At 38.2% G+C, this 27,683-nt stretch overlaps 1 protein-coding gene across 2 annotated transcripts in view; it reads right to left on the bottom strand.

The window, feature by feature from the left end:
• The window catches only part of FGD4 (FYVE, RhoGEF and PH domain containing 4), a 58,635-nt gene that overhangs the window by 18,659 nt on the left and 12,293 nt on the right, over positions 1-27,683 (bottom strand). For both annotated transcript variants that reach the window (XM_051627299.1, XM_051627310.1), the window contains exons 2-6: positions 25,361-25,525; positions 18,019-18,199; positions 14,594-15,080; positions 5,912-6,001; positions 3,850-3,995 (exon numbers count right to left, since the gene is read on the bottom strand). In XM_051627299.1, the coding sequence (XP_051483259.1) occupies positions 3,850-3,995; positions 5,912-6,001; positions 14,594-15,080; positions 18,019-18,199; positions 25,361-25,525 (1,069 nt within the window). The remainder of the gene's footprint in view (positions 1-3,849; positions 3,996-5,911; positions 6,002-14,593; positions 15,081-18,018; positions 18,200-25,360; positions 25,526-27,683) is intronic.

The following is a 27,683-nucleotide window of genomic DNA, read 5'->3' as shown; positions in this document are numbered from 1 at the left end:
CATCTGGTCCAACCTTCCCTGGCAAAATCCTGGTGTAGACAAGACTCTTGCCAGCAAATCTTTAAAGTGTGCAGTGTTAAGAGAATCCATCACTTCCCTAAGGAGATTATTCCAATGGCTGATTGTTCTCATTTTCAAGGACAGATCCAGAAATCAATGTGATAGTGTTATACCACAGTTACTTCAGCAGTCTGCTCTAACACACCACTTCTTCAAGAGAAAAGCTGTGCAGAAAGGAAAAGCTATTTCTAGAATAACAAATATTGCCAAGACTGACAAAGGCTGGTCCAGCTCTCTCAGGAGGAGACAGAAGGTACCTGTCTACAACCTGGTTATTGTTGGGCCTGGCAACTAGAGAAGGGGACAAGACAGGGTGGGAAGTTGGACTCTGAAGGCACCAGGGCTCTACACCCTTAATTAGCTTCACATATTTTTCCAACCACAAGACACACTTTCAAAGGCAAGCCAGCAATTTAAACCAAAAACATTCCTTTGATTCACTGAATGCTGTTTCCCTGAGTTGTCCCTTTAATGTAGCAGCATTGAAAATAAAATACAAATCATGCCAGTTCCATCAGAACTGAAGAAAACATCGATCTGTTTATAAAGGTCACCTGAAAACAAACAAACAAACAAACAAAACAGACATTGAAGTTTTCTGATAAATTTAACAGATAAGTAATTATTATATTTTGCAATCAAAAAACCTGTAAGTAGAAAAGACGGTGGCAGCCCTTTTTATCTAAAGAAACTGGGACAAAAAAGAATACTTCTATTTAACTTTTCCAAACTATTACCAGACAGACATTAAAAGAAAATGTTAAAACTTTAATAAAGCAGGAACTAGGAACAGTTTGCTATGCCTGCTCCTTGGATACACTGCAATGTCATTGTCTCTGAAGACAAATTTCACAACTGTTTTTCATGGAAGGCCCTTTTATGTCCAAAGAGTGAGGCTGTAAAAACACAAGTTCATCATCACTTCAGGTAAGAAAGCCAAGGTCCACAGGGCACAAAGAGCTCTTGAAAACTAGGAAGGGCAGATGAAGTCACAGAAAGCAGAACCTGCTGAGAGCAGCATCCTTCCTTGATGGACTTAAAACTATAGATAATTAGTTCATCTCATATTCAAACACTACACACCATGAGCCAAAATATGAAGTTGTACTAGATGCCATCAGGTCCAGGACAGTTACTGTTCTCTTGGATAGACAAATCAGAAAGAGAACTATTACCATGGACCCAAATCAGCACGGCACTATCGCTAAAAAAACAAAGCATCGTTATGTGGACTTCACATTGTAATGTAGGTACAGAAACACGTTGTATTTCTGTGTTATCAGACCTCGATGGCATTCCCATTTGCATTCTAAAAACTCAAACATGAAATAGCTGACTTACTAATCATTATTTCTAGCATCTCATTTGAAACTGTCATGGCTACAAGAAGACTAAGCGAAGGTATGTAAAATCAGAGCACAATGACGGCAACTACAACACAACTACTTTCTCTCCCACTGTACAAGCTAACAGGCATTCAACAAAATTGAAAATTGAGATCTCAAAGCAAAACAAATCATAGGAGCAGGTCTACTCTGTACTTGTCTGTAACTGCCACAGATGCCAAAAGTTTGTGTTGAGGGAGTGAAATAATTTTTTCACCACCACCCTTTCTCCCCCCAAGGCTATCACACTGTGTTCCTATATTCTTCCCCAGGTATTTGCTATTTGTTGGGTACAAGAGACAGAGTTAGATAGGTGTTTTGTTTGATGTAGGATCAATGCTATGCTTTCTTATGCTCTTTTCACAGGAAATAAATTACAACAAGGCTGCTTCCAGTGTTTTCAAAACTTATGTTGTAAAACAGAGATTCAGCTCCAGCTGTTGCTCAACTTACTCAAAATGCAACTACCAGACAATTTCATTTCTACCCAGTAAACTGAGATTCACACTGACTTTCCTTCTAAGAAAGAAGAATCTGCTTCTGATCAGCTTTCCCAGTTTGGAAAAAAAAAAAAAAAAAAAAAAAGCATTTTTGCTTTAAGTTTTCAAAACAACTCAGGGAAAGTGTAAAAAATTCTTATCCAGCTAGTTTTAGAACAACAGAAGTGCATAAACCTACTGATAGAACATACTTAAGTATTTTCCATGTCTAATTATGGGAACTGCTGAGGAAAGTAAACTCTACCTGTTGTTTCACACTGGTGATGGGGAGAGAAAAATATCCCAGATTTTTCTTTCAGTAGTGATCAGAAATTTTTCTCTTCAGCTGCACCCTTCCTTCTGACTCCTCTCAAAAGCATAATGTTTCAAAGACATTTAAATAGGCTGTGTCAGGTACAGCATAGAGGTTCTTTCCAAGGAATGTGGGAAAGAATAGCCTTATGATGCAATTGATTAGTTTTGCACTAACGAGTCAAAGCTCATCTTAAAATACACTTTGAAACTATGTAATTATACACATATTATTAGTGTGTAATTTAATATTTTACAAATATGGAAGGTACTGCAACCCATTTTCTGTGCTCTATAAAGTGTCTAGAGCAAAATTTTAAGAGCACATCACAAATTTCATGTAAAATACATACAGCCCTGACATAATGTAGTGTAAGCTGCTTTTTGAAACATCATTACATAAGTTAAAGTCCACATCCCATGAGTATGCACTATTTTAATCCAGATATTCCTCCTTCTTACCAGATTTTTTCCATTGATTAGAAGAAAAGGGTGGGTTTACCCTACACAGTCATTCTGCAAGGAACATAAGGTGTAAACTTTCCTGTACTTCATGCTGCTTATGCGTTATTTTCTTGCATTATAGACTACATTGAACTACCATGTGTTTCTGTAGGGTAACTATTCTATTTTAAACAATCATCATTTTAAAGGGGAATCAACTTGCAGGGTCAGGAGATATATAGCTGTGGTCTAATGCACCTCTGTGTGGTCTGAGATTTTCACATATGTCAAAAAAATTCTCGATTTATAGTGAGTTTTTTTTACAATTAAGGTGTTACATGAAAGAGTAACTGGAAATGATACACAAACAAATACTTGAATTCCGCATAATAAACTCTACATAACATGATATGCAGGAGCTAAACAGGTGCTGAAGTCAAACAACTGGATGGAACAATATTTGTAATTTTTTTAATTATTTTTTTTAAGGGGGTGACCCCTTTTCCCAAATAAGGAAGGGAAGCAGGAATGGTTTGGGACTTTTCTTATTTAACAACTGCATAAAAGAGGTGAAAAATACATGACTATACTTTCATATCTCCAGAGTGGCATACACCAAGGTGGACTAAAGATACTACATTATCTTTACATGAGCATTACAGAGTATATTTACACCTCAGCTATCCTTGATTGCTTCAAATAGAGGTCAAGAAAGCTGGGGGGAAAATGGCTCCAAAATACACCTGACATATATTTCGTTTTCTTCCAAACAGAAAAGAAAACAGTGAATAAACAAGAATGTATCCCACCTTACTACGGAAATAATGGCAAAGGTTACTGTGTCTCAAGGATAACACAAAACACACGCACGTTATTTATCTCAGGTACCACACAAATTTCAGTCTGAAGCCCAAATTCAGTGAGGCATTTAATCATGAACAATCTCACTGGCTTCAGTGAGATACGTGTCCTTTATTTTGAGCAAATGATGCAAATCCTCTGCTGAGTCAGATCCCAATGAAGAGCGGAAGAGCAGATGTTCTCCCACACAAAGTACTTGCTGAGCCTGGAGCATTTAATTATGAAGGTACCTTCCCCACCTCAATGCTGTGACAGAGTTTCTACAGATATGGTTTTAGTAGTATATTAACCAGTTGATCATCTCTTACCACTCTTGCATTCTTTTCTCAAGTTCTGGAAGTAAGAATTTACTGTGGAAGGCATTTATTGATGAAATATTAGAGAAGATTTTGTTAACCACTTCAGCTGGAAATGAACCTCTGTTGGCTTCCTCGAGGAGTCTGGAGTAAAACACCTGCAATACAAAATACAAGCCCATGAGCCTAATATCTTTAATAAATTATTAAAGACCTATCCCTCCCCCTCCTTCAAGTGGGGTAAGATTCATGTTTCAATAGTATGGACAGGCAATAACAAACTCATCTGTTGTCCTTCTCTCACCAGAAGTTAAAAGCTTCTCCTCCCCTTACACCCCACTTTTTTTTTCCTGAGCCAGGAAAGCACTGCAGGCAGAGCAGACACAAGGAAAGCCAAACTGAAGTAGTGCCATTTTGGATCAGCTCCAGGCATCCTGTCTGTTTTAACAGCTAGATCATCTCAGCTTTCCCTGTCTTCCTGTCATATTTTCCATTCCACTCCAGCTTTTTTTCAGTTAGCATGATGTCTGATCACCATTAGCCCAACCATGCTCCTTGCATGCTGTACCCCCTTGTCCTTTTGAAATCAAAGTAATTGGCAGACGATTAACAGTCTCTGCATTCCATTTAAAGCACAAAAGGGTCCCAGTTCTGGCTGGACTCTATTGTAGTCATGCAGCCACAAAATGCGTGCAGCTGTTGGTGTGCACATCACAGAAAGAATGCTTATGGGGAGCCATGGTCCCTCTGTCCTCCTCTCTTATGCTTCAACAGTGTGCATCTCCCTAGAAAGGGCTTCAGAAGTCTGGGAAAGAAGAGTCTGAAGACAGGAGCTGTGGTAATCCCACCTGAGATAGCATGTCTTAAAAGGGAAAAAAACTGTACACTTTCACATACACTTTAAGACATGCTGACTTTGCTGCATCCCCAAGAGGACAGTTAGTTAATTTTGAGAAACTTCTTTGAAGATTATATAACTTTAATCTAGTTTAGAAAGAGAACAGTCCCTTCCCAGTCTGCTGCTTTCCTCTCATTAGTACCAGTTGAGCAGCTGCACTTGAAACTGGTTTTTCAGAACTCCGCCCAGTTAATATTTGGAAAACAGGCATAAGAGTAATGCACTTGTGGGTTAAATCAAGGAAAATAATTGTACCTTACCCATCAGAAAAACCTATGATTGAAGTAAACATTTTCCATAATTTTTGTTTAAACTTCTCTACATCAAAGGTGGTGCTTGTTTGGTTCCCCCCACCCTGGTACTTTATTTTTTAACACACAATATATCCATGCCAATGTGTAAATCCACTTTCATGAGGACAATTACTTAGATTCCCAAGCAGCCTGAACAATTAATGCACCAGTTGACACTTTTTACCTTTCATCAGCTCTTTCTCAAGACTTACAGATTAGACCTGAGAAATTTAAGCAGCAATGTCCAAGAAAGTGTCATGGCAATGTCTAGCTATAGGTATCCAGGTAAAATGGGACTTTCACATTTAAGAAAACTCAGTTGGATCCTACAGAGCACAAGAATTCAACCCTTTCCCTGCAAAAAGAGTAATTTGTGTTCACTTCAATAGGGCTTAGTCCAAACATTTAGCAGGAAAATAGGGAAAATACAGTTTAGAATGGGCATCATCCTAGGTTCTTTGGCATTAAAGAAAAATTATTTTCAGCTGGCTCATATTTGAAAGATTTAGTAATTTTCTAGTGGGGTGGTGGTTTCAGTATTAGGAAATAATATCCTTCTTGTCTGTATCATGGAAATGAGTGAACACAACATTATCCATCCCCTTTCTTGGATTAGCTGCCCCTGTGAGGTTTGCACTACCAGTGTTTATGGGGGCACCTGTGCTCACAGAGTCTATTGCATTAATATCCACAAAATTCCAATATTTTTAAACACAGGGTTCTTTAAACAGAAAGTTGTGTGACAAAAGCAAATGACTGACTGAAACAGTCAGCAAAATGTGAAAAACATACCACCTCTCATGTAATTTATATACAGACTTATGTATAGTCACCCAAGTGAATTCAAGGCAAGGCAAGAAAAACAAATTCAAGAAAAATCTACCCCATCTAGGAGGTCAAGTCGGCTAACGTAGGCTTTTTCTGTTTGCAGAAGTTCACTGGCAATTTTGTGACGTTTCTGGTCGTCTGTCTCCTGGGAGAAAGTAAGAATAGGATATCTTAAGATACTAAAGAAAAACTAAAGAAAACATAACCTAATACTAAAAAAACTTGGAAAGACATATGATTGCAGTCCAAAAAACCAACTGAAATCCAAGATTCACATTCAGTAATAGACACCAGATTTTGAAAAATACAAACTTTCCAGCAGTCTAATGAACAAATACAAAAGTCAGAGGAGGATAAAAATCAAATGGCATTCTGAGTAAAACTCATGGCCTAAAACATTTAGTATTTCTCAGTTTGTACGGGGATCTCTGCCAGAGCACCAACTCCCTCTTTAACAGATCAGCTCACATCCTGGTAACCAAGTACCACTGACCTTTCAGAGCTGGAAAGGAATTACTTGCAGAATAAGAGGGAACAGATGGAATTAGTTGGTGTTCGCCCCCGTTTCAAAAATTATTTGAACTCCATGTTCTTTGCATGACAAACTTATTAAAAAATACTGTACAAAATGTTTTATGTTCATCCATACACTCATTGGTGAGTAATTGTTGACTGCAGTTAGCTCGTTTGCTAGGTCTTTATGGAAGTCACTTTTAAATCTTAAGACATGTTTTCACTTTAAAGTCTTTCATTCTGCAAACTATATTTTTCATTCTCCTGTGGAGGGGTAACTTAAAATGCTCATTCCAATTTCAATATTAAATTAAATACATTAGTACATAAAATAATGAGTTGCTATGAGAAGTTACTTGAAAACAAACAATGAAACACAGCCTTCTAAAATATTAACACATTAAGGAAATAACTCATGCTCACAACTGTCAGATTCAACAAAATGACAGTTCCATTACAAGGTTTTTCTTCCAGACTTAGTGCTAGTGCTGAAAAATGTTCCCATCTAATGACACCTGAGCCTTTCCTAAGTAAATGGCAGTCCTATCATGGTGCTTTTGGGAAAGCAGTAATTTTCTAGGCAAACCATAGAAAGACTTCATAACAAAATAAAGAGGAAAGCTTGAAAGAATTATTTCTGATTTCAAAGTGCACGCTACTTTCCACAAGAGTACAATAAACATTTGCAAGTACATTTATAAAGATGGCTTGCAGAATACCGAATACTGAAGCACAGTTTTTTCACTTAAAGGACTTCAGTTGCTTTTTTCCCCCTTTTCAAGACTCACTAAGTATTCCAAACTTGAACACATTTCAATTCTAATCTGCAGCGTTAACAGTGACTCTGCTACATGGCAAGCCTCCTCCCTAAATACAGGTTTTCACTAGTGACTTCAAAGGTGTTCATTAAATCTGTTTAAATCAGCATAGCAACCAGAGTCACCTCCAGAACAGCATTTTAAATGCTGTCAAGAGACATGGCAGGGAGCTGGCGGATTAGCTGTTACAGCTACAGCGTGCTTCTTGGTGCAGCCATTTACAAGGGATCTCACATATGTATTTGAAGTACAAAACTGTGGATGCTACTTGTTTCTTGGCAATTTTATTTTCTCTCTCTCCTCAAACCCCCATGTTCTCCCTGAAACACTGCTACAGAACCAATTTTCGGAAGATTACTGATTATCTGAACTAATTAAGAGTGGGAAAAGCATGCATAGCAGACTTGAAAATATCACACTAAATAAGCAATTGAAAAAAAGCATTTAATCATCACTCCTGAGGCTCCTTTAACTCTCCCACTCTACTCCAATCCCAGCTTCCCAATTCTCTCAGTATCAACCTCATACATATTCATATATGTTAAGCCTCAGTCTCTTCCCTACGTGAATCACATTACCCAAGATAGGAATCTTCTACATGGGAAAAAATGCACAGCACAGACGAGTTGTATTTTAATCACAGTGGTGTGCTCTTATTCCAGCATAAGAACGCCCACCTACACTGTCAGATTAGTGCAAGTATAATGCAAAATTGTATTGCTACTTTTCTGTTAGGGAAGTCCTCATTTTCCTAGCTCACCACCACAGTATTTGCCCACATGTTATGTGAAGTCCCAGCTGTGTTTTCTGCTACTAGTTCCATCCTCCTCCCTATTCATTCACCACTTCAGTGTCTTATCTAGTATCCTATCCTTGTGTCCAAGAAAAGCACCTTGTGTCCATGAGGTCACTCACTCCAGCTTCCTTCCTGTTGGAGACAACAGGCCACAGGCTATTTTGCTAGTAGTGGTATACATCTCCTGTAGAGCTTTTATTGATGGAAGTGGCAGCCATTTATCCTGAGCACATGGGGTGAAGTGGGACCAGATACATGGGTGGACACATGCATGCTGGCAGCAGCATGCTACACAGCAAGGAACATTTGGTGGAAAGACTCACCATTGTGCAAAGCCAGTGCAGCAGCTGGTGTAGATGTGTGTATATAGAATAATTGTGGTTGGAAAAGAACTTTTAAGATGACCAAGTCCAACTGTTAACCTAACACTGCCAAATCCACCCCTAAAAAATATCCCTAAGCACCATGTCACCACACCTTTTAAATACCTCCAGGGATGGTGACTCAACCACCTCCCTGGGCAGCTTATTCCAGCACCTGAAAACCTTTTTAATGAACATTTTTTTCCTAATATACTAACGAAACCTCCCCTGCAGCAACTTGAGGCCGTTTCCTTTTGTTCTATGACTTGTTACTTGGGAAAAGAGACCAACGCCCACCTTGCTATACCATCCTTTCAGATAGTTGTAGAGAGCAACAAGGTGTCCCCTCAGCCTCTTTCTCCAGGCTAAACAAACCCAGTTCCCTTAGATGATCCTCAAATGACTTGTGCTCTAGACCCTTCACCAACTTTGTTGCCCTTCTTTGGATGTGCTTCAGCAACTCAATGTCCTTATAGTTAGGGGCATGAAACTGAACACTTTATTTGAGGTGCAGACTCACCAGCACCTGCTTCCATTTCCTGCTTTCAGGAAACTCATTTGCAGCCACCCCAGCACTGCAGCAGCACACACCAGACTGTGCTGCACCTTTACCCCCAGCTGCCCACCCACCACTCCCTGCAGTGGGCACACAGGAAGTGCCAAAGCTATGGGCTCAGTACAGGCAGACCTTGAAATGCTTCTGCAGAGTCCAATTTGGCTATTCCAAGTAGCAGGAAGCAACTCTTACAACATAATTTAAAAATAAATCCTGAATGATGTTTGTGACAGTGAGAATGACATGGAGTCATTTGTTATTAGAGCTGTTCAACAAAACAGCCCTGAAAATCCTTGTAGAGGTAATGGAGGAAAATTCTTAAAAGCAGAAACTTAAAAAAACTACAGAAAACATGAAGCTAGAATTAAAATTCTGATAACTTAAATGCTTCCCCAAAGAACTACTCTATCAAATCTAATCATTCACAGTAAAAGGGAATTTTTATTCTTTTTTAAGTTTCAAGTTAAGTTTTATTTCCACGGAACATAACCATAAATTCACACATCTGTCTTCATGGAAGAATAATAAGATAATAGAAAGGAAGATATGGACATATTTTTTCTGGAAAAGTTTTGTATCTCCCTCCTACAATGTCTTCATTTTTTTAGTAAATTAGTATCAATGTTGGGTTCATGGCAGTTAACAAAAAATAGTGAGACAAAAATTTACTGCAAGGTATACCTGGACATACTCTGTCACTTCAAGCACACTTCTCAATGTATCAGGGAACTTGTCAAACCTCTTGACAATCTGTAATGCATGGCAACTCAGTATATTAAAATAATCTGGAATGATTGGTGTGATATATAGAGAAAGCTCACAGGAGAGATACAGGATTTCCATTGACAATGAAATATCAGAAGACTGAGGCAACATTATGTTCCTGAGCAGAATGCAACCACATTAAAATGTTTAGGCAGCTTTTTTAAGCACTTAAGCAATTTCAAAGAATGAGCCTCTAACTCTTTTCCAAATAAAAGGCAAAAGTTGAATCATACATTGCTGTTCCTTCTGTGACTACAGCTATACCAAATTCTTGGTTCTACTATTGCACAAAGTAATCTTTAAAAATTTACTTTTCAGAAAAATTTAGTTACACATCTTTAAACTATAAGCATATAAAATTTTACAAGGTGCCTAGCTATTCCAAATATTCTAACTTTTTATTTCTTTCCGTGAAATAGTGCATATGCTAAACATGGGTATATAAACAAGAAGCAAACTTATTGCTTAGCAAATACAAGATACAAAAGTAACTTCAGACAGTTACGATCATTTCTAATGACCTAAAACAGATTGTTCTTTGGTTGAATAATTTATTAGCTAAGGTATTAAAAAAATTAAAAATCTTGGTCAGACCTTACTTTCCATTCTATCCAAATATTTGGCAAAGGAAGGACTGCAAATTTCTCTATATTACAGTAAGTATTTCACCTGGGCTTACTTATACATTCTTTAGTACCAACTTGCAAATCCTTAGAATAATTGCATTACTATGGATGCTTAAGCAATTAAAACAAGTAATTTTTACCTAAAATGTTCTTGAAGTCTAAAGTTATGATGAGGTGTGAAAAATGCTACTGAGTGTATGAATTCTTTGCTTCTGTGTTAATATTCCCTAACATTGTTTTTTGATTGTCCTGCATTTGCAAAAATTACACTAGTTTCAAACAGACTTCACATACAACTAAATCCCAATATAGCCATAACTTATTACCGAAACCAAACAGGAACCATTCTTCCTTCAATAAAACTGCACCTACCAACATGATAGTGATGCTGTATATTAATTACTTTGGTTTAGGTGTAGGCTTTGGCCCAAGGGCTTTGCAATAATGTATTAAGCCACAGAGACAGGGTAAAAAAATTTAGAGTGTGAACATGTGTTTGCTTGTAATGCTGAATTTGGTCTAAAGTAAGAGACCGGGGTTTTCCTTTCTAAAACCATTCATGACATGGCTGCTTCATCATCCAAAGCTTTTTACCCTCAGTATTGGGAATATAAATGAAAATTTCCAGGAGAATTTATGATTTCCTTTAATCTCTTGACTTCTCAGTTTCTGTAATGAATGCACTAAAATTTGCAAGACCTGCAATGAAAATCCTGAATGCTACCATCATCTTCTGGCATGCTGACTCTACACAACAGTCCACTGCACAAATGATGGGCAAGTTTCTTGCACAGCAACCAAGAAAAGCAATAAAGATACTGGCATCCCTAAATAAGTGATTCTTCTCAAGCAGATTCACACATTTACATTGGGTGCTAAAGATATACAGCTTTTTTAATTAATTAATGTTGCTAAAAAAAGACCAAAAAAACATAGAACCAAGAAGAAGCCAGCAGAACCTCTCAAGCGTTGCAAAAGTAAAATATTTCTTGGCAGCAAGTTAATTAAACAACCAAGTTCTGCCCTATGTAAATCAGAATTTCACCTTACATTTAGAAATGCATTATCTCCAGCAGGTTTGACATCTGAAACATCAGAGCCCTTGACACTGCCATTAAAGAGGGTGCTTGAGCAAGCACTTCAATAAAGTTGCACAACTTCACCATCCGTGGCATGCACACATGCAGTCTATATGCCTGTTTCCTAGCAGTATCACAACAAATACCAAAGCATTTGTCTTCTTGTCTTCGGTTAGCTCGAGCAACAGATTTCTCACAAGATGTTACTCAGGCAGTTAATTGATTGGGATGTTCTTGTACTATTCAGCCTCCGCATTTTAGGCAAACCAAATTTTCTGACAGAAGGTGCTTCTGCTGCAAGGCAGGAAACTTGTCACTTTAAATTTTATTTTTGTTTGTAATACTTGCCGTTTGTGACTTTCAAACTCATACAGTAAATAAGAGAAATAAAGTATAGTCTGTTCTGGTCATTTGGGGAAAATGTTCCAGAACACTGCAAAATTTAATAAGCTTTGTCTAAACTTTTCCAGAACCTGCAAGAATCTGACTTTAGTCAGATATGCAGCTATGAGGAACAGAAAAATAATGTAAAAGCAACATTATTTCAAAATAAGGTTTCTTCTCCAAGTTCAAAAAGCAATTATTTTCCTTTGATTTTGCACCGTTCCCCAATTCAAGTCATCCTTTCCAGCATTTATTTCTGCTTTACAGATACACTTTTACAATGGAACAGCACCACTTCCTTCTCTTCCCTGAATTAGGATATATGGCATGCAGGTCACAAAGACGACACTTTGCACCATTATCAAAATATATATATATCAGATGCATAATTTAAAGCTTGTCTATGACTCACATGCATCTGCTGCATCTGCTCCTGTTGCTTTTACTCAATTGTACCTACAATTGCTTAATTTAAAAGGGCAGTAGAGTCCTGTTAGTCCGTGCAACTTCAACTGGACTGCATCCCAGTTTTAAGATTCTGTACTAAGTGGGTGCTTTGCAAAATCACAGACTGCCTAAATGCTCTTGCTTCTTTCCACTGCTTGGACACAGTAACAGCTTAGAGCCCTACCAGTCGTTTCCTGTTTCTCACCACCCGCCCCCCTACTCCAGATGAGCATGGGCAGCAACTACTTAGAGCTTGACGGTGCTAATTTCAATCTGTAGGCTGCTTTAATCCAAACTAAATCAGTGCTTGATTTTGCAAAGTACAGCCCTTAGATCAGTCGGTGGTAGATGTGCTTCTTAATCTCACTAGACTAAAGGGGATGTCCTTTTATCACAAGCGAGCTGGTATCCCAGGAAGTGCTGCTGTGACCCAGTTCACTTTTATAGATTCAGTTCTCCACTGATGCTGACTCAAGGGTGACTGTGCATGGCTTTGGTTTGTTTCCATTTTTACCCTTCAAGCACCAACAAACAATACATCTAGTAACAGTCATGTTACACCTCACCATTTGACTCCTGGTCAATATCGGGCACATGTTGGTGAACTAGGCACACTTTGAGGAGATTGCTGACATTAGCATTTGCCCAGGTCCTTCCTGAACTTTACAACAGGACTGGCTCCCATTTCTGCTTTTTCCTGAAAATGCTGCCAGCTCCTCACTGTGTGACTTGGATTCAAGATTAACATCATTGCCCTGGGAGCATTCTGCACTTTATTGGCACAAAGCGGGGAAGCAGGCAGTGCTGAACAGGAGACAGAAACATAATGAGAGGTGTGGCAGGTTACAGGTGCCTTGGACCCTCACCAGGCTTATGTTTAGATGGGAATCATAATGTTCAATCATTACTGCCAAAAACAAACGCCAGTGCTGGTTTTGGCTGGGATAGAATCAATTTTCATCACAATAGCTAGTATGGGGCTTTGTTTTGGAGTTGTGCTGAAAACAGTGTTGATAATGCAGAGTTATTTTAGTTATTGCTGAGCAGTGCTTACACAGAGTCAAGGACTTCTCTGCTCCTCACACCACCCCAACCTGCAGAGGCTGTGGGTGCAGAAGAACCTAGGAGGTGACACAGCAGGGACAGCCTACCCCAACTGACCCAAGGGGTATTCCACACCATATGACCTCATGTTCATCATAGAAAGGGGAGCATGTTCAAAGTGATGGTGTTTGTCTTCCCAAGTAACCGTTACCCGTGATGGAGCCCTGCTTTCCTGGGGATGGCTGAACACTTGCCTGCCCATGGGAAGAAGTGAACAAACCTATTGTTTTGCTTTACTGGCATGCTTTTGCTTTACCTGTTAAACTGTCTTTATCGCCACCACAAGTTTTCTGAATTTCACTCTTCTGATTCTCTTTCCCACCACACCAGGGCAGAGTGAATGAACCAGTTGCCAGCTGGGGTTGAACCACAACACCCCCAAAACAAACAATAAAATCCACACAAGCCAGAGCCTTCTTGTCATTACAGAGGATGCTTTATCCTATAATACATGAGAATTTGAGACCCATCTTTCCTACATACAAAACTTACTCTCAGGTTAGTACATACAGGATCCGTAGCTAACCAAATCCAAGGGCTTGGAGAAATCTGTAATTAACTGGTGCAGGTGTACTCCTGCCAGCAGTAATGAGCTTTATTGGCACTCAGATGTTTGGCTATGAGGTGAAGAGGGACGTTGAGATGGTCCAGCACAGCCCCCTCTGCCATGACTTGCACATGGCACGGCTGGACCAGAACTGTTAATAATGTTCACTGGCCACCAATGCTTCAGCATGAGAAGGCAAACTGCCTAATCAAACTTTAAGAAGTGGAAATATGAACAATATTTCAGCAATTAATTTCCCAAGACAGGTTTTCTTCCATCCACTTATTTCCCTTAATGATTTAAAACCTCTCTTACAAGGAAACTCAAATTGTTCATGGTGTAAGTCCCCCTTTCTTACAAGGCATATATTTCGTATACTCTGAACCTTGTGTCTATCTGATAGCTAGCAGACTGCCACTGCCTTTCCAGCTTTGACTTGACAACTACATCTAAGTTAAGGATTCACACAACCCTTTTGCCTGAAGACCTGTCACTGCAGTTTACTACATGTGGAATTTTATTTTATATACACCGCTAACATCGGTCCCTTGTAGTCTGGCGCAGCTGAAGCTTAGTGCTAAACATGTACCTGTATTTCAGTTTCACCTTCTTTTAACCCTCAGATACTTAATGGGGAAAAAAAAAAGGGAGGAAATAGGGAACTTATTTTTGTAAATAAAACCCTAAAGAAAATACAGAAAGTAATAATATAGAAAGAACAAAACAATTTCTCTTTTTACCTTCATTTCTACAGGTTGATCTTGCTTACTGATTTCCTCAGTTGGTCCTTCCTTCATATTAGTATTGATTTCTAGAGTTTCATTTTCAGATGGGAGCAGTTTATGACTGCTTGGAGTCCTGTAGCAGCTGTTAAGCATCTGTTCATCACAGGCAGTCACACTTTGCAATGACTCTCTGGAAGTACTTTCACTTTCCCCATTTATCAAGCTGCTGTTGATGGCATTATCTGGAACCTTGGTGGACACAGCAGAGTCATGATCAGGTAATCTCCTGTCCTCATCTTCTGTCTGGTCTTGTGCTACTACTCCGTTGGCTGTGTGTAGCTGTGCAACCTGAGTGTCGTCAGTATTACTGTTTCCCTGTTTTTGTAGTGGGTGCTGGGAGGGGAGTTTTGGCTGAGGTGATGGTGTTGATCCATATCTTCCTTGAGATTTAGAAATGTGGAGAACAGAGGAATCTTTCTTCAAATCATTTGGATTTAACGTGCTAAAAAAAACCAAACAGAAGAAGAAACATAGATGAGAGAAAAGTTAAATATGGTGTTATAGAAAATCCTTTTTAGGGGGAGTAGGAGAGTTGTATCATACAACCAGTTCCTCCCAAACAATTTTTTATTGTGTTAGTACAATGAAGTTTGGGACATCAGGACTTGAACTGCATTATTCCATTGAAACACACACAAACGTATTTTTTAGTGGAAAACCAGAGTGCCATCCATATTGATTCAGTACATCCTCATATCTCTTGAATCTCATTTGTAAAATGAAAGGCAGTATGACCAGCTACAGTAATAGATAAGGACACTGATACATGAATCAACTTGCCCAAGGTGTCCCAGAAAATTATTGGGGGACATGGAGAAAGACTCGGGATCTCCCAAGTCCCAAGCAATGCTTAAACTAACAAGTAGCCTATTCCCTAACTGCCGTCTAATTACACAAAATGCATGAAAAATGTCCAAGAATATTTAGCATCCCTTTCCTTAGTTCAGCATATTACAGGAAAAGCTTTAGTTTCTTAGTTCATATCTTCCTCTAGTTTCCTTATTTAGCAGTGTCCTTTTGTCATGCTGCATCTTTTCCGAAGGGTTGTTTGTTTTTTTTCCCACCATATTTTATCTCTGCTTTAAACATATGCTATTCCTTGTTCATAACTTTCACCATTTCTATCTCTTTCTCTGTTTTATTTTTGAGATTTTTAATTTTATGTAAATTAATTTTAATGTAAATTAGTAGCCTACTCTGGAAAAGTGCTTGGATTCATTATAGTTAAAAAAAAAATAAAAATATTTGGACCAAAATAAAACCTGTGCATTTTTGTCTGAAGTACATTTAACAAGCCATATTCAACCTGCAAAATGATACCATGACTGCTTTCTAACGTGCTATTCCTAGTATGGACCACTAATCTTCTGGAAAGATGAAGACTGCTTATAAACCGCATGTTTACTCCTTAGTTTTCACAAATATTGTGAATATATTATGCACTTTTGTATACAGAGCTCAAAAATATCTTACACTGGCTTCATCTTTTCCCATCACATAACAAAAAACTTTAAATCAGTTTTTCTTCAGTTGTGTAAAGATAGAATTTATGTTTTTCAATTGCATGCACACAGCAAAGAGATTTAATTAATTTTTTACCATTTGTGCATGTTTGTGACCTGTACAGACTAATGAAAATACGTAATAATTAACAATTAATAACAATAATTAACAATCACAGTTTGCAGTTCATTAACATGTTACTTCATTATTTGAAGACCAATAATTACACGTGAAATTCCCCTTCATGGAAGATGTATCTGTGAGCTGAGAACTTCTAAAAAAATGGGAACTGATCCATAGCCACAGGAGAATATTCCAGAATTTGGCATACTAATTATGAAAGTGTCACATAAGCAGAGATCATAAAGCTGAGGAGAGTTTAATCATTGGACAGATAGTATTGGGTGTATTTAATGAATGATGTGGGCCAAAAAGCAACTTGGCTTCCTGTAGTCCCCAAAATATCATGATTGTCAAAAGTCTGCAAATAAGCAAGCTTTCATTGCTTTCTTTATAGCTTCCTTTAATTGCATAACATTGAAAGAGTTTCTGTACAAACTAGCAGCAGGCATATCTAGGAGGAAAATGTAGGGCTTACAGGTGTAGAGCACAATGAACCTCAGGAGTTTCCTTTCAGAAAGGATAAAATAGTTTTACTAAGGTTACTAGACTGTTAAAAGGGCTTGGATGCCATTTCGGAGGAAGACTGTGAAATAAACTTAGACTGCAGACCTCAGCTTAAGAATTCACAGGATTTCCAGTGCTGCAGTAATTTCTTTTTCCCATCTTTTGGCAGCTGTCATGAAAGCAGTGCAATTAAGCCCCTGCCTAATGACAGAAGTTTCCTGCAGATGAAGCTCTGAAATTATTTCTGATCCACTAGAGAAATGTACTTTTGCCATGCTTAGCTGCTTCTGTACAAAGGACTCAATTTCCCCTATGTTGAAGGGGGAAATCTTTCCATGAAGTCTTAATACCCTGGCTCTTCAGAAGGACATGCTCTGTCGTACCTCATGCATTCATTCCATCCCTGCAGGGGGAATCTCTTCAGGACATCAGTATCTCAAGGAAACACAAGAAAGCACATCCTAAAACTTGCAAAGCTCAACTGTCACTGATCACTAGACTGTTTCTTGAACTGCTCCTCTCTCATGGGCTTTCTGGAAGGTCAATCCCTTTATACAGAGCAGAATGTATGTTCTGAATTTCTGCTTTCAGAACTTATAATGCTTGTCACGTACATCTAGTTGTAGATGCACAAATAACACTATTTTATAAAAGCAGAGTCCACTGTGCCTCATATTTCTTCAAGCTCCAAATGTTTCCTGTAGTATCAAAACTCAAAAACATTATGATATTTCACCAAAATCACCAAGTACTACAAAGCAGTTTAGCGAATGTTTGTCATATCACTTGTACTGTTCAACCTCTTCATCTGAGTGCTCTGAAGAGTTAAGTTGGTATAAAAGGAAAATCAGGATTTCAGGGTTTTCTCTTTGCTTGCAAAATTAAGTATTTTTTCTGCAAGAACCAAAGAATTTAAGAGTAGCACCAATGTTTAATTCTAAAATCAGCCCTTACTTCCAATGGCTGACATTCTTCAGTACGTCTTAAAAATTCAACAGGTTTGTATTGTTTGGTTGGGGTCTTTTTTTAAGAAAAATTAAGACTTAGCACCTTATGAAAAAGTACACATTGTACAGGCCAAATAAACAATTGGCTTGCACCATTTCAAAAGGAATGCCATTTTGCCATGAGCTCCTCTGGCAGGGATCAGTTCGAACACTAGTGTGGTACCAACATTATTCCTCGCAGGTTCAAGTTCCTACAATCCACACACAACAAAGTCAAAAACCTATTCAAATTCTATTACATACCTGCCTCCCTCAAATCGATTGATGAGATCTGACACTTTGCTGGACTTCTCCTTTGAGACACCAGAAACAGGGGTGGGTGTCTCTTCCTCCATTCTTGGTTTCTGATTTGATAAAGCTTTATGCCTAGGGGTTTGGTATGTGACAGGTGACACCTTCTGCAGATGAATTGGCTTTGGAGGCACTGCAAACAACAATAATCAATCATTCATTAACTGTTTCTTTAAAGTGCTAGAACATACATGAGATTTATGCATAAGAACTTACTACAGTGATGATGAAGAAAAGATGCACTTGGCTTTACTTACCCTTAAAGTTGCTTTATGAATACAGAGACTTCATGTGGCTTTTTTATGCACTGTCTAGTATCATGTATCTTGTTCTATTTCTTGTACAAAAGCCAAACCATATACTACTTTAACAAGGTAGAAAATTAGTTTTTTGTTTTTCATAGTGTTTTGTAGTAAGCACACAGGTGGCCTCCAAAAATGCAGGTTTTATAATGAAAAAGAATTAAGCATAATAAAAGATCTATCTGTCTGTGCAGCTCAGGAGAGAGACTGAAATTGCTGGCCCAAAATGTTGGTGCTCTAATTCTTCACCTTCTCCCTCAGAACCTCAATAATAATAGTCAGTGGAAAATGTATTTGTCTTCATCTTTGAGCTTCCTTCATGCACTAAACCTTTGTCTGTTTATACTGCTCAAAACCTGACCTCCTGAAAACATTTTTTTTCTTCTTGTTTTTCCCCCATGTCTACTGTAAGTCCTTCTACTTAGATTATTAATGAACAGCCACTGTTGACAGCAGTGGCAAGAACACAAAAGACAAAGTGACACATGAAGTAACTAAAGTCACAAGTGCTGGGGATCTTTTAAGTTAATTTTTACCCCTTTAAACAGCTACACTGCTGCATTTGTGAGCAGCAAAAGCACTTGACAGATGGGGCCTGAATGTGTTCCACTATCAGAGCAATGCACCTCCAGCTCTATCAAAAAGACTTAATGGAAAGATCCTTAATTCCCAAGAACATGACTGCATTCATTCACACACACACTCCCAAAACATACTGTGTGGACAAGTGAAAGCATTTCACATGTAAGGGAAAAATAAAGACTCTATTTGCCCTTTTATAAAATGCAGCCATAACTCAGCAGGAGTAGGCAATGCCCTGCTAGAGGGACTGGTGGACGCAGGGTCTTGGCCGCTGCTCCACAGGCACCATGATCCAGAGTGCCACAGGCAACAGCCCTCTGCTAACTACAAAGACCTGCCAGGGACAAAACATGAATAGAAAGAGGACAGGAATAGGAATTAGGAATCACGTGCAACTCTCATGGTAGAAAAATTAAGCACTAGTACAGGGATACACAACAGAGAGATGTGAAAAAGCCGTGTTCCTCTCATCACTGGCTCCAGAATAGCTTACTAACTGACCCTGGAAAACCTGCCACCACAGCAATTAGCTTAAATCCCATCTGCTAACATTTGAAAGTGTTGTTGAAAAAATTATTGCAAATGCACCATCACAGATAATGATAAACTTGAAGGAATACTTGATTAAGGGTGACTTGCTATCTCTACCTTACATTAAATTTATAGGAATATTATCTGTGCTTCCAATAACCTAAGGGCACTTAAGTGGGATTGTAGTGATCAGTGTAGTCTGAAAAGTACTGTGAGGGACTTTATGAAGAAATAAATGTACCACAAAAAGCTTTAGACTTCATATCAACTACAAATACCGTCAAATTAAATAATCAGAGGGAGAAAGAAAGAAAATAACTGTAAATCAGATTCTTTTAGTGTGCATATGTGTGTATCTTTGGCTTTTTCAAGCTTTATTTTATAGTTATTAATACAAGCAAAAAAGCAGCTTTGGGGAAGGATGCAGAGCAGAAAGGATGACTTAGAACACTGCAACTTTCAAATAGTTACAATGCAATCCTGAAACAAACTGAATATTAAATTGTGTAACTGATTGTTACACATGTGTGGTAACCAAAGCCCGTCCTGAGAAGCCACACAGAATTTCTCAGCAGCAGCTGCAGTACAGAAGAGCAGCTTTCCCTCCATTCCCTCTTCTCAGGGAGCAGGGAGAAAGTCTGGCAGAATTAGGCCAACGAGCATCAGATAATTGTCCAAGTGCTGAATAACTTGCTGTGCTGACAAAGGAGATGGGACAGCTGAGACAATCGAGACAAGCGTGCTGGGAAAAAGCAGGACACATAATTGAGCGTGGGCACTGCCATCTCCTTGGGCAGAAGATGGAAAGGAAAGGGGACACTGGGTGGATTTACTGACCAGCACTATGCTGGTTTGTAGAAACACTTCTTTCTCCTGCAATGGATTTTGTATAACTCAGAGTCTTGTGAATTCTTCTATTTAATGGACCCATACAGCTCTTTTGTACATCTCATAAAATGTTAATATCCTCACAAGGATATATTAAAGCTACTAATCTTCAGGGAATTAATTTCTACTGATAAAGCAGAAGGAATTAGTTGGAAGCTATTTTTATACTGGATCCACTAGGGACAAAAATCAAATTCTAGGACATTCTGTAAAGGTGTTGCACAGTTTTGCAGCTATTAGTGTGAAGGAAAAGGAATTTTAAAAACCCTGCAGGAACCCAGCATAGCAACATTTCAGTAAGGCAAGCACAAGGAACCTTTGGTCAAACTGGAAAATCACAATATATTGAAAAACCTTATAACATCTTCAGAGAAGAGACACAAATCAAGCAGCAATGCCAATTCACTAGTGCAAGATATTTCTTTACTCCCTACTACCATCTAAAAAAGACAGCACTTCGCCTACAGCTGCTGCTGTAGCTACTGTAGGCTTCAGACATAGAGCAATGGGAAAAGGAATGTCACAAGATCAATGAAAATAAAATAATCAGTAGTGTAAAAAAAAAAACCACAAAAAAAAACCCCACAATTGCAAACCTTCCTGTAAGGTCAGCCTTGTTAACAGGGATTAGGGACAACAAATTCCATTAATTCTCCCCTCCATGTACTTCTGAAGTGTTTTGTTTTAATCAGATTATTTTTCAATGTGCACAGAGCAAGGATCTTAAAGAAAAAAAGAAAAAGGAAAACAGACTGGCCCATTGTAATACCCTGCATAATACAGACCTCTGTTCGAGTCTACAAATACCCATCTCTATATTGTAGAATTTGGAGCTCATTAGGAGATATGAACTGAATATTCTGCCTGAAGAAAACATCTCAGTCTACTCAGGTAGCTGCTGCTGTGTATCCCTATCTAAAATATCCAACCAAGATTTAAGCTGCAGTGCCTATTTGTGCATTCAACTTTGTACACATACACAACAAAATGGGAGGTAAAGCTTCAAATAGCTTAAAATGTGCAACCACCTTTCCTGACTCCAAAGCATATTAGCAAAGGTCATTTATCTCATCTCTTGCGGTCTTCCTCTATACATTTTACTCCTGCTGGTTAAAAATGCTGTGACATTTTCATTTAATAAAAATACACAGTTAAAGTTTCCTGTGGTAAGCAACTACAGCTCTCCTGACTGATCAATCCTTCACCACCTCCTCGCATGCTCCATCACATTCAGCAAGATCAAATGAGCACAGCTGAATAGATACCAAAGATTTACACTCACAAGAACAGTACAAAATAACTAGTAACCTAGACTTAGCAGAGGAAGGGAAAAAATAATCTCTTTAGGATGTGCATTTCCAGATTTTTAAACCATATGAGAACAAGTCTCTTCCAATAACATATTAAGATCATCAATAATTAGCAGGTGTGATTTGTTCTCTCATTTGTCTTCTTTCTGAAGATAATGTTTGCGACTTAGCAGTTCTGTTGATTAAGCAACATTCTACGTGTTTCTAAAGCGCAACTGAGATTGGAGAAGCCTAGCTAGAAACAGGTCCCAATTTTAGTTCAATTCACCTTTAATTATAGAAGTTTCATTTGCCAGGTATGTACAGTGTACATTCCAGACCTTTAAGAGGTCTTAAATCTTTTCTTGGTCCAGGTCAATGAACACCTTCAAAACTACAGACTATATTATAATTGTATAAGCAAGGAGGACAGGATGGATGCTACACAGTAGACAGTCAGCTGAAACTCACTGCTGAAGTGTTGAATACTTTGTGTCCATACCATTTCACAGTAGCACAAATCAGGCCACCTTCCAGAGTGGAAAATCATCACCAACCCAAACAAAAATGCCTCTTCAGCCTCAGCAGGAGATTCACAAGTATTCCCAAGCACTCATTAGAAAAATTTAAATGAGCAACTGATGCACATTCTAGAACTGACAAGACACTTAACTGCTTTGAAGAAGTGTTGACATTTCAACATATTTTCCATCCTACAATGATAATGCCTGGTACAGACAAAAGTTTTTCATTGCCCAGTATTTAGTAACTGGGCATCATAAAGAGCCCATGCGAGAGGTTCAAAGAGCAGGGAATAGCAGAAACTAGAAAAACCTGGTCAATTTGTGCACGTCAGTCTACATGCATCCTGCTACTATTAGGTTCAGATCGTTGCCCAAATATTTGTAGGTAAAGCAAATTTCAATTTATCTAACACTTTGTTTCATTACAAGTGCATCCCATTTGCCCTGAAATTCAGTAGTGTATTTTGCTGTTTCCACTACCTCCCTCCAGTCTGGATTACTCCACTTCATCAGCAAATGCAGAGCACTGATGTAAAGGCAGGGCACTGCATTTCACAGCTGGTACAGACTGTGACTGCTTTTCTCCACAGTCCTAATTTCTTTGCTCAGCTTCCTCAACAGCCTTCAGTTTCAAGCTTTGTTCCAAATTTGCAATGACTTTCATGGATCAAACTGTACTCAATCTGACATAGGACTTGCTAAATTGTTGATGGAAGAATTCTTGGGGAACAAAAGTTGCTTCTGTATTATCAGTGTATCAGACAGCTAGTTTATTTTCTCCTTGAAATGCCAGGGGGAAAAAATGAAAACAGAAGGAAAGAATTTTATATTGGATTTGGAGCAGAACTGTATTCACTTGATCTAGTTACCCTGTGTGATCTTTCTCCAAATATTTAAACTACTTCTCAGAGACCAAGTACAGACAAAATAGGCTCAGAGTCCAGGATTTTGCAAGATTTTGGACATTTTTCTCTATACTAAAGCTCTATTTCATCTATTAAAGCTAAGTTTACTAAAAATAAGTACCTCACTTGTAATGTCAAACTCATTGTTCTATCTCTCCTTTTAATTATATACATTTTTTTACATTAGATGAAAGTAATTTTGCAGTTAGTTCATTAATAACCAAATACACTGGCATTGCAATTCATGTCTGACATTTCCTTTCACTATGAAAGGACACTTCGTATTTGCATGGCTAGAACAACAATTTGGGATAACATTTCTTGCTCTGATAAACCAAAAATGTTTCTGTACCTGTGCATTAAAAGCTGTAAAAAAATATATTAAAAAAAAATAAGTTAAAAACTAGCAATCACATTTTAAACCAATAAACTAGAGCTGCTTAGTTTCCTTGTACCATTTTGACTCCCATTCATTCTACTTTGTTTTGCTTCAATTAAATAAAAAGGCCACTTTAATAAAAAACACTTGAATATGATGCATATATTTAGTAGAAGCAAATGGAGAAAGACACAGACCCATGAACAATGCAGGCACAAAACACTGCTTACAACAGTATTATTGAATATAATCTACACAGCTGCATTTCTTAGACTACAGCACTACTTCTGGCTATGCCACATTTTGGAGAAAACAATTTTGACACATACAGAAGTCATGGCTAGGAAAGAGCAACAACAGCTGCGTAAATACTTGAATGAATGGGGTCCAGTAATAGCCAACTCCTAATTTGTCTAACAGCTAAAATTTATAATAATTGCACTGCCTTTGTTTTTGAAAGGCTGAACATCTTTTTATTGATTGCCCATTTCTGTTTATCAATTAACAAATTCCTAAAATATTTTTCTTAGGAAGAACACATGTTCTCTTGTTAACTTAGCTTCAGAGAACACGTTTCAGAGATCTAGAAATTGGTGCAGAAAGACTACTCAGATAAGTAATGTTTACATATGTCTGATAAAAACATCTTAGTTTAGTGAACAATACTGGCAAAAGTTCTATAAAAGCAAACAATACAAAAAACACAGCTTTATTTCGCTCTTAAATCCCCCTAAGTGAACAAAGCTTTCTTCACACCCCAATACATTTCCTCCCTCCTTAACTCTAAGATGAACTCAGGACAGATGCAAAATTCTTCAAGATGCATTTTTCCCACTAATTGATATACAGATTGTTTAATGTTCAACATGTTAAACATGACGACTCTCTGTGGTTCTAGTTTTAATATGTGATTTAGATGTGATCTAGTTTTCTATAAGTAATTCCGGGTTCTGTCATATCAGCACTGTGTCTCAGAATCCAACTCCCTGAGCTGGATCATGATATCAGACTTCTAAAGACACTGTTTTTCTAACTCTTGTGGTGAATGAAGTACCTATTGTATTAGATTCCTAAAATACATCAGTCCAGATTCGCTTTGAATACAGTATTTCCAGAACAGATTGACTCTTTGTTGTGATCAACATCAGTATTACTGAGAAGACCACAAGAAAAAGTAGTTTGAGGTTTAAATATATTAAGTCAACATGCAGGCTAGAAACCTATTTAGCTTCTAAAAGTAAAGATACAGTTTCTGCACAGGAAGAAGGGAAACCCACTTCTACTCTGCAGACAGTATTGGTCAGCTCTTACTGCACAAACATGAAGTTCTCATCTCCTTATGCACGCTCCTGCAGGAAGCCTCCTCTCGAGCTCAGCTAGAACCTCAAAGGCCCAGAATATTTTCCCCTCCACTTCCACCTTGAAGCCAGCCTGCCAAACCCTCCCATCTAATTAAAAAGTAGTACCACAGTCTTCCAGCTCAAATACAGTAATCCTTTTGAAAAATAATCCAGACAATAGTTCAATACAAGCAAGGTGCTTACATGTGTTCTCCTGCCTCTACCTACCAGATACTTCTTGGGCAGAGAATGAATTTATCACTTGCTGCCTGGCAGAAAGTGCACAGCAAACTACCAGACACTTAAGATACAAGCACATAGGTATATCTGCACTTTTTAACATATTAGTAAGTCCAACATTCCTTCTGACAATCTCTTTCAGCAAAATATTATCAGAAATTACAGATTCATAAAGCATTTACAGAACACCTGTATTTCAGTAACAAGCTTTCACCCCAATACTTTTTTTTCCCTGTTATTTCAAGGTACTCTATCTCTCTTAAGGTCTGAGATGATGGAAAACTTCTATAACCAAAATACTGGAGACAACTTACCTTGTGGCTTTGGATTTGAAGCTGAACGCGGGGACTGTTTGACTGGCACACTTCCATTTATTCCCTGAGCTGCTTCATTGTGTACATTCTGCTCAACTAGCCTGGTTGTGGCACTTGCTGGGCAAGATCTAGACAATATTAAGGACTTTGGACAGATGCTGCTGCCTGAAAAATAAATAGGTACAAATAACCAAGAGTTAGAAACAGGATTAATTATATAAGGTAGAATGATCATAAACATACTTGTTTCATGAGAACACTTCCCTATACAGAAAAATAGAATATGTGTCTTTCCTCTGAAGAGAACTTCATCTTAAAAACAAGCTTCACCTTCCACTGAAGTTTATTATGTTGCTTAAACCATGAAGAGCTGGATGTAACAAAAGATTTCTACCATTACTTGCCTAGGCTTTTGTCTACCTGACTTTTTCACATCTGAATTGTCAATGGGATTCTTGAATAGAACTAGAGAAAAAAGCATTTTTATTCAGCCATGCTATTTCTGTATTCAAAGTGTTCACAAAATGCTACAAATTAAAAATGTTTCTTTTATTATGGAAGGTGGCATCCAAAAATTAGGTAAACATATTGCAACTTTTTTGTAGGAAAAGGCTCCTATTGTAAGTATTTAAAAAAAGAGCAAAGCACAGACCAGTTGACACTGCTATTACTTTTCTTCCTAGCAGAACACAATTTATTCTTATTAAGAGGATCAATATGCTACTATTTGTAAGAAAGCTGGAAAAAAAAAATAAAGCAAAACATATCCAAACAATGGAAACTTTAAGAAAAGCACTTATTAGAATATGCCCACACAAGCCTAAACTGTGGGCTTTTGTTTTGGGGTGCAGAAGTAATTGCTTTTTAAACACAATAAAAACCTTGAAATACTATTTTAGACCTCAACATCTCACTTAGATCAATATTCATTCATCTTTGAACCTAAAAAAAATACAACTTTTTTTTGTGGGAAGGAACGTGGGAAAGGAGGAAAACCCATGTATCATTTATTGCAGTGTCATCATAATTATTTTCCCTTTTAGAAAAGTATTAGGGTAGAGTTTGAACACTCAAATTTATTGTTATTAATTGCCATGATTTTACCTTTGCTTGCTTGTACTAGTAGAAATGCAAACAAGAGTGGGGGCTTGTTTGCATGTTTCCAAAAAAGCAAATCCAAAACCCAGTCAACCATTTCCTAAGGCAATCTTCTCATGTCTTTTGAACAGCAACTGGCCTGCAGGGTCTTGATTCTCTGATCTAATTCATAACAAGGCATTCCTGGCTACAGCCAAGCCTGCTCTTAGACCATCAGTGGAAAGAGACGCCATAGCCATTGCTCAACACAGTTTAAAGACTCTTCAAGGTCTTGTGGATTCCAATAATATTTTCAAGTATTCATGCTTTATTTCTTAGAAGCTTTCTTTTTCCATTTTAATACTGAAGTAGCCATACAGCAAGAAACTGCCTCTACAAACATGGAGACTCGCAGGGATCCATTCCAAGATCAATAACTCACCCTACCAAAAAGCCAGTACTTGAATCACAACACATGCAGGACACAACATGGTTGCAACATGGCATCTTTCACTCTTCCATTTCATTCAATTAGCAAGAGATATCCTTAGATCATAAAGGTGGCTGGTCGCAGAACGCTGCAGATAATTGAGACCCACCACATGTGGAAGCTTCTCAGGCATTTGTGATGGTAGTCAGAAATTCCTCAGCTCTGTTTCCTTGGGTCTTGCTCCATACACAAAAACTTGCCTTATACTGCAGCAGTGGGAGCTCTGTCCCACATCGTTCCTCAATGCCAAGAAGGCACCTCAAGTGCCGTTTCCACCTATCCTATGGAGGTAGGAGTACTGAAAGCTCTTGGAACAAGGCGATGGTACAGGGGGTCGTACCAGCAAGTCTTCCTTGTCTCTATCAAAGAGCCAACAGGCTGAATTTCTCCTTCAGAATCCCATACTGTACTGCAGCAGTTTACACTCCAATTGGGGAACCTCCAGTTCAGAAACAAATTTAAGAAAGAGTAACTCCTGCAGGATCAGTACGATGCACAAGTCATTTTGGCAACCGCACATAATTTATAAATCTATATCCAGAGCACTCTTTAAACTTTGAAATGAGGGTGAAAGTGTGAAGTTTTAGAGCCTTCTGAAAACTCTCTTGCCTGCAGATTTGACAGCTAATATGCTTCCAAATCTCCAGTTCCTCCACTGCATCTCAGGAAGGGGCATTGCTGCAGTTAACTGCTCAGGCCAAGACTGGAAATTTCCACCACAATGGTACCTTATTTATTAAAAGGATTTCCTAAAAA

This window comes from Apus apus, chromosome 1, assembly GCF_020740795.1.
Source record: "Apus apus isolate bApuApu2 chromosome 1, bApuApu2.pri.cur, whole genome shotgun sequence".
NCBI lineage: Eukaryota > Metazoa > Chordata > Aves > Apodiformes > Apodidae > Apus > Apus apus.
The sequence above is the reverse complement of the archived record's forward strand: the minus strand, read 5'-3'. Positions and strand labels throughout refer to the sequence as shown.